General features: G+C 39.9%; 1 protein-coding gene across 2 annotated transcripts in view; it reads right to left on the reverse strand.

Annotated features, from left to right (window-relative positions):
* LOC134350577 (exportin-1) overlaps nucleotides 1–16,648 on the reverse strand; it is a 67,691-nt gene extending 51,043 nt beyond the window's left edge. Inside the window, exons 1-3 of one of the 2 annotated variants that reach the window (XM_063055982.1) lie at nucleotides 16,488–16,648; nucleotides 16,089–16,180; nucleotides 13,980–14,136 (exon numbers count right to left, since the gene is read on the reverse strand). In XM_063055982.1, the coding sequence (XP_062912052.1) occupies nucleotides 13,980–14,105 (126 nt within the window). In that variant the 5' untranslated portion in view covers nucleotides 14,106–14,136; nucleotides 16,089–16,180; nucleotides 16,488–16,648. The remainder of the gene's footprint in view (nucleotides 1–13,979; nucleotides 14,137–16,088; nucleotides 16,181–16,487) is intronic. The other variant, XM_063055983.1, reaches the window with a different exon arrangement.
* Between the last annotated feature and the right edge of the window lie 556 nt (nucleotides 16,649–17,204).

The raw sequence follows: 17,204 nt of genomic DNA on the forward strand, positions 1-17,204 counted from the left end.
AGAGGATTTATAATCATAAATTTAACAAAGGCACTGTTAGCATGAGAAAAAGACAATTTTAAAAAGAGTCCTGTGCGAGTTATTCTTCTAAAATATAATACAGGTTTCCCCCGCCATTCGAAGGTAGAGCATTCCTATGAAACGGTTCGTAAGCCGAAATGTCGTAAAGCAAAGAAGCAATTACCATTTATTTATATGGGAAAATTTTGTGAGCGTTCGCCGACCCAAAAATAACCTACCAAATCATGCCAAATAACACATAAAACCTAAAATAACAGGAACATATAGTAAAAGCCAATATGATAAATACACAGCCTATACAAAGTAGAAGTACTTTTCCACAATCATTGCTGGCACTGTTCGCCGAAGCGAAAATCTCACACAAGCACTGTTGGCAAAAACACGGCGCAAGCGCTCTCCAGTAACCTTTAAGCTATGAAGTTGCCAAATCATACCAAATAACACGTAAAAATACACAGCCGATATAAAATAGAAATAATGTATGTACAGTGTAGTATCACTTACTGGAATTGGGAAGACAGCACAGAGCACACTGATGATGGTGTGTTAGGCTGAAGTCGTCGCAGGCTGGGGTGGTGCAGTGGCCCCCACCCTCCAGGCTGCCGACCGATACACTGCCGTGAAGCACACAGGGATCCAGTGGTAGCCGGAAGGCACACAGCACATCTTTAAGAAAAAAGCCGAAATAAACATGTTAATTAATTAGGTGCTGCCTGACACGTAATTGTCGGCCCAGATCTGTGCCGATTGCATCGCCTCTGATCTGGGCCGACATTTACGTGTGGGGCGGCACCTAATTAATTAGCATGTTTATTTTGGCTTTTTTCTTAAAGATGTGCTGTGTGCCTCCCGGCTACTGCTGCATTCTCCGCAAATCAGTATCTGCCCGTGGCCCGGGGGTTGGGGCGGTGGGACACTGGGGTGTCATCTCATCGTCTGTTTCCATTAGAGCAGGCGGCTCATCTCCCTCTATGACTGCCCGCCTCGATGTCGAAGGTTAAGGTTCATCGTCTGCTGTGGCTGATGTGGAAGGCTTGCTTGACTACTGAGCCTCACACATTTTTCTATCATACAGTTCTTTGAAAACACTCAAACCATCCTGCAAATATCCCCTAAACCTACGTACCCTTTCAAAATTAAAGTTGTACTTTATCATTGCAGCGAAAATCTCACGCAGTTGCTTCACGCTCATTTCGCTACTGCATTCGGTTTCGATTGTTATCCTTTCCTCTTCCAATTGCATCAGCTCTTCATCTATCAGTTCTTGGTCATGGGATGCCAAAACCTCTTCAACATCATCTTCAAAGTTGCTGGTGAACGCAGCAGGCCAGGCAGCATCTGTAGGAAGAGGTGCAGTCGACGTTTCAGGCCGAGACCCTTCGTCAGGACTAACTGAAGGAAGAGTGAGTCCCTCTTCCTTCAGTTAGTCCTGACGAAGGGTCTCGGCCTGAAACGTCGACTGCACCTCTTCCTACAGATGCTGCCTGGCCTGCTGCGTTCACCAGCAACTTTGATGTGTGTTGCTTGAATTTCCAGCATCTGCAGAATTCCTGTTGTCAACATCATCTTCGTCAACTTCCACAAGCCTAACTCACTTTGTCCTTACTTCGTTCACCACGATCAAAACGCTTAATTATGTCTAGTTTTACACTAAGTGTAACACCTTTACGAGCTCTTTCAGGCTTTTCCAATATCTCAGAACTCATCTTGCAAATGGCTGCTCACAGGCACGTGTTAAAGCAATGCCGTTCCGAATCCAGGGGAGAGTGGCTGCTCGGGGCGCGCGCTGATTTTTTTCGTAACAGTGTTGAAAGCACCTTCTGTTAGCGAAAACAGGGTACTAATGTAGGTCTTTCGTAACAGTGAGGTTTCGTAAAGCGAACATTCGAAAAGCGGGGGACACCTGTATGTAGACTTCAAGTCATGGAGCAGCTTTATCACTTAGTTCACAAATCTGTGCACATACAAGTCACTTCTGCCCATTACTTTCAACATGTAAGCACTTTCCCAAACTATGCTGTTAAAGATATACATACACAACTTCCATATCAAAAGTTATACTAATCACTCCACTAGTAGCCATGTCACAGAACATGAACACTTTTCACATGTGAACTTTCCCTAGTGTTACAAAAAAATGTTCACCACGTTAGCCATACATCACAGAATTATTCTACAACAATGGAATATACGCACTGCAGTTGTCATTGCAGGAGCGCTTTTGTGAAACACCTTATAACCGGTACCATTAATCAGACAAATTTAATACACAGTGCCTCATGTTCTCTTTTCATTTTGGTCACATTTTGTTGGATATTGGCATTATTGATGCTGTTCAAAAAAAATTAGAGGCTGATTAATTTTTACTTATCAACCAGTTTACAGGTGGTTACTCCAGAACCACAGACATGACAACTCTGATACATTTATAAATTTCCCTTTAATGCTTTGACAACTTCTTTACTTTCATTCACATTGTTGCAGATAATTTTATTTCATGCACTTCTAATGACCTGACTCTAATCCAGCAACATGAATATGAAGTAAAATATACTGACTATTGTCTTTAGAATACTGATCAATTCCATAGATTTCTGATGTACAAATATGCACATTTGGCAAGCTAAACAGCTTTCTTAAAGAAAAATTATACAGAAACATAAATCCTACATATATCAATACATTTTTCCAAGTTAACCTGGAGGTGTTTTTATTTCAACAAAAACTTCCAATTACAAGTGATATCTTGCAGTCTTCTGTTAATTATTTGCAAAACCATACCAGGACACCACTAAAAATGTGAAGCATGAACATTATTTTTTGCCAATAATTATACTAAAAATATGGCTCCTGGGTGTGAAATACCCTAGTTTTCTCCCCGGTTTCACCAAATTCCCGAATGAATAAGCCTTTATGGATATGGACATTTAATACTATTAGCATATTGCTGCTAGTTCTCAGAACCAGTTATTGCTTATGATGAGTGCATGCATCTATTGGTAATTTTTAAAAAACTGAACATTTGTTGTACTCAACTGAGCTTTTGGTCACTGAGAAACATAAAACACAGTCTTTGAAGGTATGAATTCAGCACCAAATCTGAATATTAGAATAACTTAGCATATTACAAAATCTTACAACACCAGCACTGGAATAGATGATCAATAAATATGCTTTGATGTCGGCTAAGTAATAAAATGATGACCAGAATAGATGTTTAATTCTTCATTATCCAAAAGAGCCTGACACATATGCACAATACCGCACTAATACTCTAGCCCAGGGGTAGGCAACCTACGGACCGTGGGCCAGATCTGGCCCACGAACGTATTTTGACCAGCCCACGAGCGATTTTTCCTTATTCTGAGTGTTTCACACAATCACACTGATGGACATGCATGGCGTCTTGTTACACCGGCCACAGGTTCCGTTTCATTCCAAACCAAACACTGGTATATACAAATGACGGGAAGGCAGACTACCCGATTAGTATGTATTAGATACTCTCCGTGCATGCGTAGGTTTTCAGATGGAATCGTTCAAATTTGTAAACAGAACAGCATCACTGTGTTTTAACAAGAAATCCACGCTAAATATCCAGATATTTATATGTGCTATGATACTTGTTGAATAATTCGCGTTTTGAAATAAAATCAAAGAAAAAAATTCCAATGACAATGAATGCAAAACGCAGGAAGGTAGTCACTGAGTGCCGAAAAAGCAGTGAAAATGAAGGAAATACCCGTGCCAGCTGCAAAGTCTCAAAACCTATTGCAGAAAAAATGAAGCCTTTTACAAATGGAGAGTTTGTCAAAGAATGTTTACTGGCTGTGGTGCATGTTGTTTGTCCTGAAAAGAAATCTATTTGCATCTATCAGCCTGTCAGCAAGAACGATCACATGGCGAGTTGAAGAAATGTCACCAGATGTTAAAAGTTAAGGGATGCCTGCAATGAATTGCGCTTGATGAGAGTACAGACTTGAGAGACACTGCTCAACTTGCAGTGTTTGTGCGAGGAGTGACCTCAACTTTTCAAATTTCTTAAGAGTTTATTCAATTAATTCCTATGAAGGACATGGTTACTGGAGCAGACATTTTTGAAGCTTTGCTGAAAATGATGTCAGAAATGAAACTTAATGTGTCGAAGCCAATTGGCATCACAACTGATGGGGCACCAGCAGTGGTGGGACAGAAAAACTAAACCGATCTCTTTGATTACTAATTGGCATCCTTGGTTAAGCACAAATGATTTTCTTGCATGTGTTATTCATTAATTTGAGGCAAAACATAATGAGATATTTAAATGGATAATTCCCAAATTTCAAGTTTTTTTTAAATGGCATTTATCTGGCCTACCATCCGCTTATTAATACGCCATCCGGCCCACAGAGGCAAAAAGGTTGCCGACCCCTGTTCTAGCCTATATTTCGTGTTTACTTCCTGCAATGATGTTCTCACACAAGAAGCTATGACACTGTTAGCAACTGCATTTTCAAACAAAAATAATTTGCATTGATGCTCCACATAAACCAGCATTTATCCTCTCTCAAACCTCACTTCTTTCTCCTTGGTGTCAATTTCGTTATCCCTTAAGTAATTTGCTTTTTGATTAAACTATTTAGTGCCACAGTACATTCTTACACTCCTTAGTTATTGGTGTATCAAAACTGACGTGATTAATCACTACCCTAAATTTATGCCCTCTAATTTTGGTCTGCTCTTCCGTAAGACATGAGGAAATTGAAATGGTTAAGTCTCTTGAACTTAAAATGAGAGCTGACCTCAATAAACTATACAAAGTTGTTTCAGTACATGGAGGACATTTCCCCTGACTAGCAAATCTATAACAAGGGACTCACAATTTAAGAGCCAGGCAGTTTAGGATTAGATTAGGAAAAAATTCTTCAGAGGATGGTGGGTCATTGGAATACCCGAGATCAGAGGTTTCAGGAAGCTTGGTAATTGATGATATTTAAAGCTTTCAGGAGATTCCTGGATCAAGATTATGTGAATAGGGAAGGAAAATGGTGTTAAATGGTATAAATGATAGAGCAAGCTCAAAGGCAAACTGAACTATTTCTGCTCATGTTTCTTCTCTTCCCTCAAAAAAATAAAGGTGGAAGGCTGCACAAAACCCCCAAACTTTTATTTTTCAAGCTCCATCTTAAGGATCTCTAACAGGTTATCCTTCAGCCTTATTCACAAAGAAAAAAGCCTCAGACCTTTCTGTGAAGCTTTTTACAGCTTTTCAATTAGATAGCTCTGCATTGTGCAAAAAATTATGCTTTTGATAGGGTGGGTAGGACCCAAAATTTCCCTTCCCCAAACCCATTTGGACTTTTGCATTGAGAAAAGCTTAATTTTTTCCCCTATCAAAATCCACAAATTCATCTCTAAGATCTTTGTGATTTAGGATAACACCAAAATTACATATCTGGGATATTAAGAGATTAGGAGTCTGTGAAGGTGGCCAGCATCAACTTAATTGAAGTTTAACTGTCATTCAATCATACATGAATACTCAAGAATACAGCCAAATGAGACAGTGTTATTCTGAGACTAAGGTGCAAAATATAGTACCAACAGTCACACACAGCACAAAGCACAAACAAGACATCAAGCACATGTAAGGTATCAGTAGAATAGAACCCCACAAAAAAAAGTCCAAACTGAATCCATGAATGCCACAAAAATCTGCAACTGACAATACAGCTCATCTTCTGCCAAACAAACACCGGGGATCAGCACTGACTCCAGTCAAGACGCCACACCACTCCCGTGGGGCACAACAGCCTCAATGCCTCTCTCCTGGCAGTTATCAACAGGCAACACCGTGGCTTGAGGTCTAGTCCTCGCGACAACCACACCGCCCCTATGGATTGCACCGGCTTCAATGCCTCTCATGGCAGCTGAAAACAGGCAACACCACGGCTTGAGGCCTCGAGTCCATAAATGCCATAGAAATCTGCAGTCGAACACAATACAGACTTGCCTTCTGTTGACTGAATACTGAGGGGAGAAGCAGTATGGACTCCAACATGAATGCGGTGCCACACTGCCCCCAGTGGAGCTTACCAGCTTTAACGCCTGGGTCCTGGCAGCTGTAAACAGGCAACACCACGGCTTGTGGCCTAGTCCTCGCTATGAACCGAGGCCACGCAGCTCCCCCACAAGCCGCCAATATATCATTATTAGACTACATGCCTCCGTGCACCAACTCCTCCAAAGCCACTCTGACACAACCAGCAGCACGATCTGCAAGTTCAGCTTTCAGTTTCTCTGCCAACAAGCAACTTGCTGGTGGGACAGACCTGCAGGACTTTAAGTTCTTTATGTCCAACAGGATCTTGCGATCATAAAAACTCTTAAGCAGCATAACAGCACCATAGAAGCTGCTGCAATCGAACTTGCCATCTTACCGGAAGATGAAATGCGCTCATTAAACAAATCAAACTAAAGATTTTTTTAAAAACTGAGACACAGATTCTAATGTGAAGGCAGTCAGATCCACCGTATTTAACTGCTCTTGTGCAGGGTTCAGAAACCTCTATTTTTCTCCATTAGAATGACAAGTGCCAACAGCCTCAATTTCCACTGCAAGCACTAACTTAGAATTCTTCCTATCACACTAATTACAGAAAGATTGCTTTTTGTCACATAGAGCACAACTTGGAGTAGAGTGAATGGACTGAAAATTTCAGAAATCTGGTTGGTGTGGGAATTCAGAATGAAGAGGTAATGGTTGAGATTAAAAACAAATAGGACTACAGTAAAAAGAAAACAATGGTAAATAAACCAGCCAACATTAAAGTTCTGAACACTGATCCATGTTAATTACTGAATTTCCATATTACTTGATTTTCAGTTCTTAAATAGAGGTATACAGGACTCCTAAAATCTGTTTAATGTATTGCCAAGTGGGAAACCTAACTGCCTTATGCATATTACACACAAACAGGAATTAACATTAGATCTTGAGCAAAGCTGGTATAATTATAGCACATCCCCAAAACTGATTATCACATGAATTGAGTCTGGAGATAGCTGTCTCATACCTTAATCAAAAACAGACAAAGGAGGAATAGGTAACCATGAGTCAGTCAAGCGCCACCAGGCAGATACTGCACAAGTACTTTATGTGCATCATTCTCTCCAAATGGTATACTCAAGTTTATAGAAGTTTGGGTGATTCAGTCAGAAAGTGAGGATGGAAGGAACAACCAGAGGAGCTAAACTGAAAAGAGAATCAGCAGTTGGGAGCATTTTTTTGGCCACCCATGGTCAATTCTACAATGGTGTGCTATCTTTGATTGCAGGTTGAAGGATGCCAGAGAAATTACAGACAAAGATCTTGATCCAAACTGGTAACCACGACATAAAAATCCTGCAGGCAGATTACAGAGGACTCGTGTAGCTAGAATGACACACATACAGTAATAGGAGTGAAAATGAATGTTCAATCAAATAAGTGGCACAGGAGGGAGGATTTCAAATTATACATGCTGCATTTGGGGGCAAGAGGGGACTGGATGGAGAAGGACCATAGAAATTAGATGGATTTCAGTTCAACAGGGTCAAAATCAATACTCTTCAATGGAAATCTGCTGCTGCAATGAGGGGGAATTTAAATGTAGTGGATCAGGAATTTGATCATAGTCCCAACAGGTACAGAAACAAAATGTTTTTTCTTTTTTTTCTTTTATTTTTATTTGGATAAGGAATTCACAAGTATCATGTACTTTTTTCACACGTATAACCTTTTCCATTTTTTTATATGTATAAAACTATAATTATTTATACATTAAGTACACATTGAGATGATATAAAAGGAAATTAGACACAAATAGATAATTCTGTACAGTGGTAATTCTAATCTATTAGGCTAAGTAATGGTATTAGTTGTTAAGAAAAATAGTAATAATAGTTTCCATACATCTCTTCTGGACCATTTCTACTGGTCCAAAATGTTGTATGTAAGCCTATGTAACAACCATTGTAGGTGTTTATATCCTAACTTGTTCACGCTTGCTCCTGCCCCCAGACATAATTATCCAATCCCTATGTACTTACTTACTTAATTTTATCATTTTTTATCCCTTTCCCAAATCTTTTCCTTTACTTGTATTAATTCTCTATTTTCCAAAAGAAAACAAAAAACAGTAAACATTTAGACTAGGGATGCTTACGTTAGCAATATTACTATGTTGATGAGAAGAGCAGTATAAATCATTAGGAGAGTCATCTAAAGTCTGCTCGCATTGGGGTTATATATTCAATCCATTTATTCCAGATTTGATAAAATTTTTCTTTTTGAATTCTCAGGGAGTAAGTCAACTTTTCCATTTTAAGTATTTCCAAGATAATTTCGTGCCAATCTTCTAATGTAGGTGGTATTAGATTTAGCCACTTTCTAGTGATTGATTTCTTACTTGCCGCTAAGAGGGCCTGCAGCAATTTTATATCTTCCTTCTGTTCAAGAAACAATACATGCCCCAAATAGAGTGTCTCAAAGTTCAGAGGTATCTGGGACCTAAGTACCTTAACTAATGTTCTATGAATACCTTCCCAATATATACTTAATTTAGGGCAATCCCAGAAAATATGAAAATGATTTGCCTCCTTGGAGCAGCACCTTCTCCAACACGTCATGTTTGTATCTTTATATTTTTCCTGATATGGGGTCTTGAAGTATCTTATAATATTTTTCCAAGTCAAAGAATTAGTCGAGGACCACTGAAAGCTCTATATTTTCCCCCAAGCCTCCTCTGAAAGTACCAACTCCACTTCTCTTTAATATACAATGTGTTTACATTTTTAGCATGGGAGAGTGCATTATATAATCGAGAAACTGATTTACTAGGTATTGAACTGCAAACCGAATTCAGAACCTTGAAAAATTCTAATTCTACTGTTGATAGGTCTGTATATCTACAACTCTGGTTAACATACTTTCGTACTTGAAGGTACCTAAAAAAGTCATTGTGTTCTAGGCTATGTTTGTCCTGCAGGATTTGGAAACTTTGTAATACTCTTTTATCTATAAATGAGAGGTAGGTTGTAAGACCTTTCTTTATCCATAGTTCAAATCTTTTATCTCCTCTGTTGGGAAGGAATTCGGTATCATATGCACACCATCTGAAGAGTTTTAACATGTTATTAATTCCACACGAATTAACCACCTTCTGCCATACTTTTAATGTAAGATTTATCCAACTGTTTTTAAATTTTTCCAATTGGGCCATCAATCTTTTGTCAGCTATTGAGGCCTGTAGAGGAAAACTGTCAACTAATCCAAATTCTATTTCTTCCATCTAGCCTTATATTCCCTATTACACCAATATAACAGAGGGGTTATCTGTGAGGCATAAAAATTTCTCAGGCAAGGAAGAACCATACCTCCTTCTTCCTTCCCCAACTGTAAGGTGTTATATCGAATTCTAGGTTTCTTTCCTTGCCAAATGAAGCGGGAAATCCATTTGTCCCATTCCCTGAATTGATTATCATCCACCCCCACAGGTAAAGTATGGAAAAGATACAGTAACCGAGGAAGAATATTCATTTTTATAGTATTTATCCTTGAATTTAAAGTTAAAAAGGGGATAAGATTCCATCTATGCATATCTGCTTTTATCTCTGAGATTAATGGCCCATAATTTACCTGTGACAGTGTTGAAAGATCCTTCGGCAGGGTTATTCCTAAATATTTTAATGATTTAGCTTCCCACTTAAGATCGTATGTATCCTGCAATTTTTTGGATGGTGTATAATTTAGGGACATAACCTGCGTTTTCTTTACATTTATTTTATAACCTGATATTTTCCCAAAGTCATCCAAGTGTAAACAATCCTATAAATGATTTTTCTGGTTCACTCAGATAGACCAAAACATCATCTGCGAATAACGCCACTTTCTGTTCAATCCCTGCCACCTTGATACCTTTTACAATTTCGCTCTGTCTTATTAGTTGGGCAAGAGGTTCAATATATAGCGCAAAAAGGAGAGGAGAAATTGGGCATCCTTGTCTAGTACCTCTCTCTAAGATGAAGGAGTCAGAGAGGTCCCGATTTAAGAAACAAAATTTTATATTTAAGGTTGGTATTTCATGAAGAGTCTGGAGGGCAGAAGGGGAAAAATGCAATTTGTGATTAATACATAACAAGGAATCAAGGAAATAAAGAAAATGAACCAACAGCACAAATACATATGTAGAGAATAATTTAACAGTCACTGCTGCAGCATGAGCAAAATAATTTGTATGTTGAACTTCGAGAATAAGTGGACAATGGCCATGAATAGTGGTGTTGGAGAATGAACCTGGCTAGTGGGAAAGCATCTGAAGTGGCAATCAAAATGTTTAGCACAAACAAAAACAAAAGGGCAGAAAAACAACTTCGGGAAAGATCTATAATTCTAAGTGAATAGAATGTATCAAATCTACCTCATCTAAACGATATGAGGTAACACCTCAGCTTCTGATGCCTCAGCAAAGACAATTTAAGTTTGTCCCACCTCTCCTCATAGTTAATACTAATTGCAGGCAACAACCTAGTGAACATTTTCTGCACCCCCTCCTAAGCCTTTCTGCAAAGTGGTTACCAGAAATGCACACAAAACTCCAAATGCGGCCTAACTAAAGATTAAAAACAGTTGCATGACTTGCCAACTTTTATATACATTGTCCCAACAGTTGGAAGATAAATATGGATATGCTCACTGCTTGTATAACACCCTGGGAAAGGTTTCACTGTTAATATAATGATTTTTCTGTAGCAGCAGTGTTTGGGTTATGAATAGAGTTAACGGGGGCTTTGGAACGTTCACTGTCCAATGAAGGGAGTTTTTTTTTGTTGTTGTGTACCTGAGGCTATGTCCACACTAGACCAGATAATTTTGAAAACGCCGGTTTCGAGTAAAAACGACAGGCATCCACAATACGCGTTTTTAAAAATACAGGTTTCCCCCGCCATCCGAAGGTAGAGCGTTCCTATGAAACGGTTCGTAAGCTGAAATGTCGTAAAGAAGCAATTACCATTTATTTATATGGGAAAATTTTGTGAGCATTCGCAGACCCAAAAATAACCTACCAAGTCATGCCAAATAACACATAAAACCTAAAATGACAGTAACATATAGTAAAAGCAGGAATGATATTGTAAATACACAGCCTATATAAAGTAGAAATACTTTTCCACAATCATTGCCGGCACTGTTCTTCCAAGCGAAAATCTCACGCAAGCGCTGTTGGCAAAAACACTCTCTCCAGTAACCTTTAAGCTATGAAGCTGCCAAATCATACCAAATAACACTTAAAAATACACAGCCTATATAAAGTAGAAATAATGTATGTACAGTGTAGTATCACTTACTGGAAATGGGAAGACAGCGCAGAGCACACTGATGATCATGTGTTAGACTGAGTCGTCGCAGGCTGGGGTGGGGCAGTGGCCCCCACCCTCCAGGTCGCCGACCGATACACTGCCGCGAAGCACGCAGGGGTCCAGCAGTAGCCGGAAGGAACACAGCACATCTTCTAATAAAAAAGCCGAATAAAAAAGCTGATTGCATCGCCTCTGATCTGGGCCGACATTTATGTGTTGGGCGGCACCTAATTAATTAGCATGTTTATTTTGGCTTTTTTCTTAAAGATGTGCTGTGTGCCTGCCGGCTACCGCTGCATTCTCCGCAAATCGGTATCTGTCTGTGGACCGGGGGTTGGGGTGGTGGGACACTGGGGTGTCATCTCATCGTTGTCTGTTTCCATTAGAGCAGACAGCTCATCTTCTCCTATGACTGCCTGCCTCGATGTCGAAAGTCGAGGTTTGCCGTCTGCTGTGGCTGACGTGGAAAGCTTGCTTGACTGCTGAGCCTCGCATGTTTTTCTATCATACTGTTCTTTGTAGGCACTCAAACCATCCTGCAAATAGCCCCTAAACCTATGTACCCTTTCAAAATTAAAGTTGTACTTTATCATTGCAGCAAAAATCTCACGCAGTTGCTTCACGTTCATTTCACTACTGCATTCGGTTTCGATTGTTATCCTTTCCTCTTCCAATTGCATCAGCTTTTCATCTATCAGTTCTTGGTTATGGGATGCCAAAACCTCTTCAACATCATCTTCGTCAGCTTCCACAAGCCAACCTCACGTTGTCCTTACTTCGTTCACCACAACCAAAACGCTTAATTATGTCTAGTTTTATGCTAAGTGTAACACCCTTACGAGCTCTTTCAGGCTTTTTCGATACCTTAGAACTCATCTTGCAAACAGCTGCTCACAGGCGCATGTTTAAGCAATGCCGGCGAGAATGCTGTTCCGAATCTGGGGGAGAGCGGCTGCCCGGGACGCACGCTGCCTTTTATCGCGCGCTGATTTTTTTCGTAACAGTGAAAACACCTTCTGTTAGCCAAAACAGGGTACTAATGTAGGTCTTTCGTAACAGTGAGGTTTCGTAAAGCGAACGTTCCAAAAGCAGGGGACACCTGTATCTCTGTCCACACCAAGACGGATATTTGGGCAAATCTACTCCTACTGGGCAAGCGCAGACACATCTACAGAAAATAAGCGAAGAGGAAACAGTATAATATTTACATTTCTGCGGTGGTGTTGTAAACTAAAACTAGAGTACCAACAACAACAGCGAAAGTAAGTTTTCAACAATGTCTTCGAGGAATACAAAGAAAACCTCCACTGGAAAAATCAGACCGGACTTCTTCCTTTAGACAGACAATGAAGTCAAGCTGTTTCTGCGAATTACAAATGACTACAAGGTCAGCAAAGCAGTAGGGATGTTTAATTCCAAACAAACTATTAACGTAGACAATAAACAACACCCGCATGAAGCCATCTTCTACCCAAGATCAACAAGAGAGTGGAATCTTCTGCCGCCAAACTTGTACAGTATTTCTGACATTAATATTTCTTAAAGATAGACTCAAATCAATTTAGGGGATCTAGTCAAAAAAACTCACTTTACAAATTGACTCTCACGCCGTTCACACCGATTGCGCGTTATAACAGCCGTCGGGCAGTACTTGTGCAGTACCAAGCAGAAGCAGAAAAAGCATTGTTGTGGTGTTGTCATGACAACGTTTTAAAATCTCTCCGTTTACCCTGTCCACACTACAACACGAAACAATCATTTTCAAATTGACACACTCTGGAGAGTGTTTCCGAAAATCTCCGTTTTCGGGGGATGAAAACGCCGTTTCAGTGTGGACGGAGGGTCAAAACGAAGGCAAAAAGCTTCATTTCCAAAATTATCCGGCTTAGTGTGGACGTAGCCTGACAGCAAGGTGTTCTGAGTCTTTTGGTCAGGGGAAGATGAAGAGATAAGACGCCTGAAAAGAGTGGACCTGAATTTGATGAAGCCCAGGGGAAATCGAGGGAGGACTACCAAAAGGGAAACCGTGAGCTCCAATGTGCACATTAGACTGTTTCATTAAAACGTGCCCTTTTCTTTTTGTACTTCTTTACTAACCCTCTCATCAATTTAAGAATTATAAAGCTAAATCGCTGAACTGTATATGGTGTACTGTCTGTTGTTTCGTGGTACTGATTTGTAACAGGGCAACACATCACGTAGCATCCACCCAAACAAGAACTTTTGCACCTCAGAATTCACACGTTTGGCGGGGCCAGAGACTATCTTCCCTAGACTAATGCTGCCAGCCGAACCCGAGGGTTACACTTGAAAAGGTAGCAATCCTCACCTTTTTCAAAATTACCCTGCATAAACAAGCTAAGAGCCATAACTTACTCAATTACAGTCCAAAGAAGATAAACAAAATCGGTCTAAAAAGTCCCTCTTTACAAATACAGAAAAAGACATTGTTCCTTCAGAAATCATCTGATAATTCAATGCATCTATAAGCACTCCCCCAACTCATTATGAATAAATAGTTCATTTTAAAACAAATTAGTATTAATTCTGAATTTAAATTGAGTACATCTAATTGTTACCTGTGCACCTTCTCCATGGTATAGACAATTTACTACATTGTCCAGGAGGTTTATATCAAGCTTTTGAGTGAAGTCCAGCAGCTGACGAGCTGCATGGTCTGCTAAAATTGTCATTATGGCTGGCATAGATTACTGCAAGAAAAAAAACTTGTAATTCCTAAACGAATGAGAAAGAGAAAAAGAAAAAGATGTTAGAATTTTTCTGTTAAGTACACAGTAGTAATTAATCATTCCATAAACTAAGTAGACAAAACAGTTAAATTACCAGCCTCCAAACCAGAATATTGCCTGTCGTCATTGCCGGATGCATCATTACAGATTCACTATGTTAACATACAAAATTGATGTTTAAATTTACCATTCATTTTTGAATGCAGTTTTAATAGGACAAAGTTTTGAGATAAGAGGAATGCTTCATGTTGAGCAGATTACACACAATATGAAACAAAATTCAAGTGACTTAGAACCTAATTACTTTTCCAGTTAGAGCATCACATGGTGACTAAGCCAGTAGATACTAGTAACTGAGAACACAAAATTTGTAAAAGCAATGGCTTTTTCCCTGCTGAGGTATTTTAAAATATCTGCTTTGATTTAAAATAAATAAAATTAGGATTCAAATCTAATCAAACTAGTAAAAACATTTTAAAGATTGTCTTAGACCCAGTCCTGAGGGGTCTTGGCCGAAATGTCAACTGTTCATTGAGTTCCATAAATGCTGCCAGGCCTGCTGAGTTCCTCCAGCATTTTGTATGTTTACTCAAAGATTGTTGCATAGTTTTAACAATATTTGCACAAAACCCTGATTTCACACTAATCTAACCCTTTTTTAAAAAAAATATTGAGAGAAGTAGAGTACTGGTCAGGCATACAGCAAGAAACAAAGGGCTTGTTCTCAGGCTCTCTTTATACAATAAACCAGTCTAGGCCAGTGTTAGCTGGTTAGTGATAAGACTCAGTAGTGATAAGCGCCATGGAAAAGTACTGAGTTATACAGCCATAACACTTCAGGGCTCAAAAATCAAGGAAAAAATAGTGCCAAATATACTAAAAGTTTATGAACAGGTGGTTATACAAATCTATAAGCATAAAACACTAAAAGAAAAAAAACAAATAATCTGGATCATAATCCCTTTTAACACAAAAAATTTATAGCAACTAAATGGGTTACAAAATGATCTACACAGAATGGGGAAGGGGAAAAAATTACCAATAAATTCCAAACATCATCCACTTCATTCTTCTAGAGAGAACCTTCTTAAAATTTAGCAACCATTTTTGTCCACAAGATATATGAAATATACCAGTACTTTGGACAGCTGGGAGGGCCTTATTTACATTACTCATATGAGATTGGTTCACTTTTAACAGAACGTGTTGGGATGAGGATGTAATGAAGAAATCCACTTTGGGCATTATTTGTGGGAAAATAAACTCTGCTTTAAAGTCTGCGACAAAAGGTCAGACCCAAATCATTTAAAAATTATCTTTCCACAGATATAAACACTCTGCGGTTATTAAAAAAATGCCACGATTGACAGAATTCTACTAAGAGCAGCCACACAAAAACCAAGGTTCTCAACTTGCATTGATTCTGACAACGTACTAAAAACTTAATAACCTAAGAAATCAGTTGAGTAGCACCATTTAAAAAGTCAACTGCGTAATATTTTTAATTTATTACAAGTTAATGGAAACAACGTCGGCGGGAAAAGGAGCATAGTATTTATTGTGACTTATTCCTAATTAACGAGTCTCCTCCCTGAACTGGGAGCATGTTAGGTCATCACGTGACTCGAGGCAGTGATTCCTCCAGCCAGCCTCGGCCGTTATTTCTGGAATGTTCCACTCCAGACTTAAACAAACCCAACGAGCCGGACGCATTGAGTCAGCTGAACTTAAATATCTACAAAAATAGTTTCAAAGAGAAAAGTGGCGCACTCGACCTGCCAGTGTTTACTACTGCTTCCCCGCCCCCACACACAGCGGCTCCGTGCGGTGGGCTCGGGTCGTGCAGGCCTCCCGCTCCGTGGAGCGGAGTGACAGTGGAGAGCGCCAGGCCCCGACAGCGACCGCGCAAAAGATTCCGAAAACTTAAGAAGCACTCACCCAAATGGTTTTTGTTTTGGTCAATCGGTGAGCCGTCTTGAGTCAATAGGAACGGATTCCAGCACACACCACCTCAGTAACGTTTTACAAGTCTTACCGACGCACAGTAGTTTGGTTGAACGGGAGGGAGGGGGGAAGGGGACAAGAAGGGGAAAAAACAAATGGCGGGAATTTAAAAAAATACAAGAACACGCACAAGGTCGCCTCTTCCCTTTATCGCTTTCGATTTGGTCCCAACTCAAGCAAGGAAAAAAAACAAAAACAATACTTGTGCCAATCGGTCACAATTTAGAACACTCACTTCTCCTCTGCAATTTTGTTAAACTGTACGCGTTAATAGTTATAACCAGTTACCCAAAAAAATAGAAATCAACCGCCGTGACATTTGTTTTGAATTACTTTTCTCGGAAGGATCTTTTTTACGTCTTCCGATTCATTTTTCGTGACCGTTTCTGTAGCTGGCGGTGCTGGACTATCAACCTCCAAACCTTCTCTGGCAAAACTAGTAACCGGTTGTAACCGGTTCAGACTGGGAGATTCCATCTCGGTTTAGTTTTCTGCCGATAGGGCGTCAGTATCGCAGACCAGTCCCGCCGCCTGACGCTACGTCGCGCCGTACGTACCCACGCTGAACCTCTGACAGACCCACTCGAACTTCCCTGGGAGGAATATCTGCGCCGTGCTCAATTGAAGAGGCAAGTGAACACCCACGTGTGGGATTAAATACAACTGTGCCGGCCCACAATGTCAGATTAAACTGCATATCCCGCGCTTGTTCCGGCATCCTGATGAAGGGTCTCGCCCGAAACGTCGACTCTTTTATTTCCCGCCATAGATGCTGCCCGACATGCCGAGTTCCTCAAGCAGTTTATGTGTATTGTTCAAGATTTCCAACATCTGCAGGCTCTCTTGTCTGCCTAAATTTGCAAATAAAATTCAGTACATTTACAGGGGTGAAATAAAAGTGTGGATTACAAGATAAAAGCAAGGAAGAACAGAGGGATTTTTGGAATCTACATCTTCAAATCTCCAGAGGAAAAAGGACACATATCCAAAGTGTATACACATTTACAGATGCTGGAGGCTGGAGCATAAAAGAAAAATGCTAGAGGAAGT

This window comes from Mobula hypostoma, chromosome 8 (genome assembly GCF_963921235.1).
Source record: "Mobula hypostoma chromosome 8, sMobHyp1.1, whole genome shotgun sequence".
Taxonomy (NCBI): Eukaryota; Metazoa; Chordata; class Chondrichthyes; order Myliobatiformes; family Myliobatidae; genus Mobula; species Mobula hypostoma.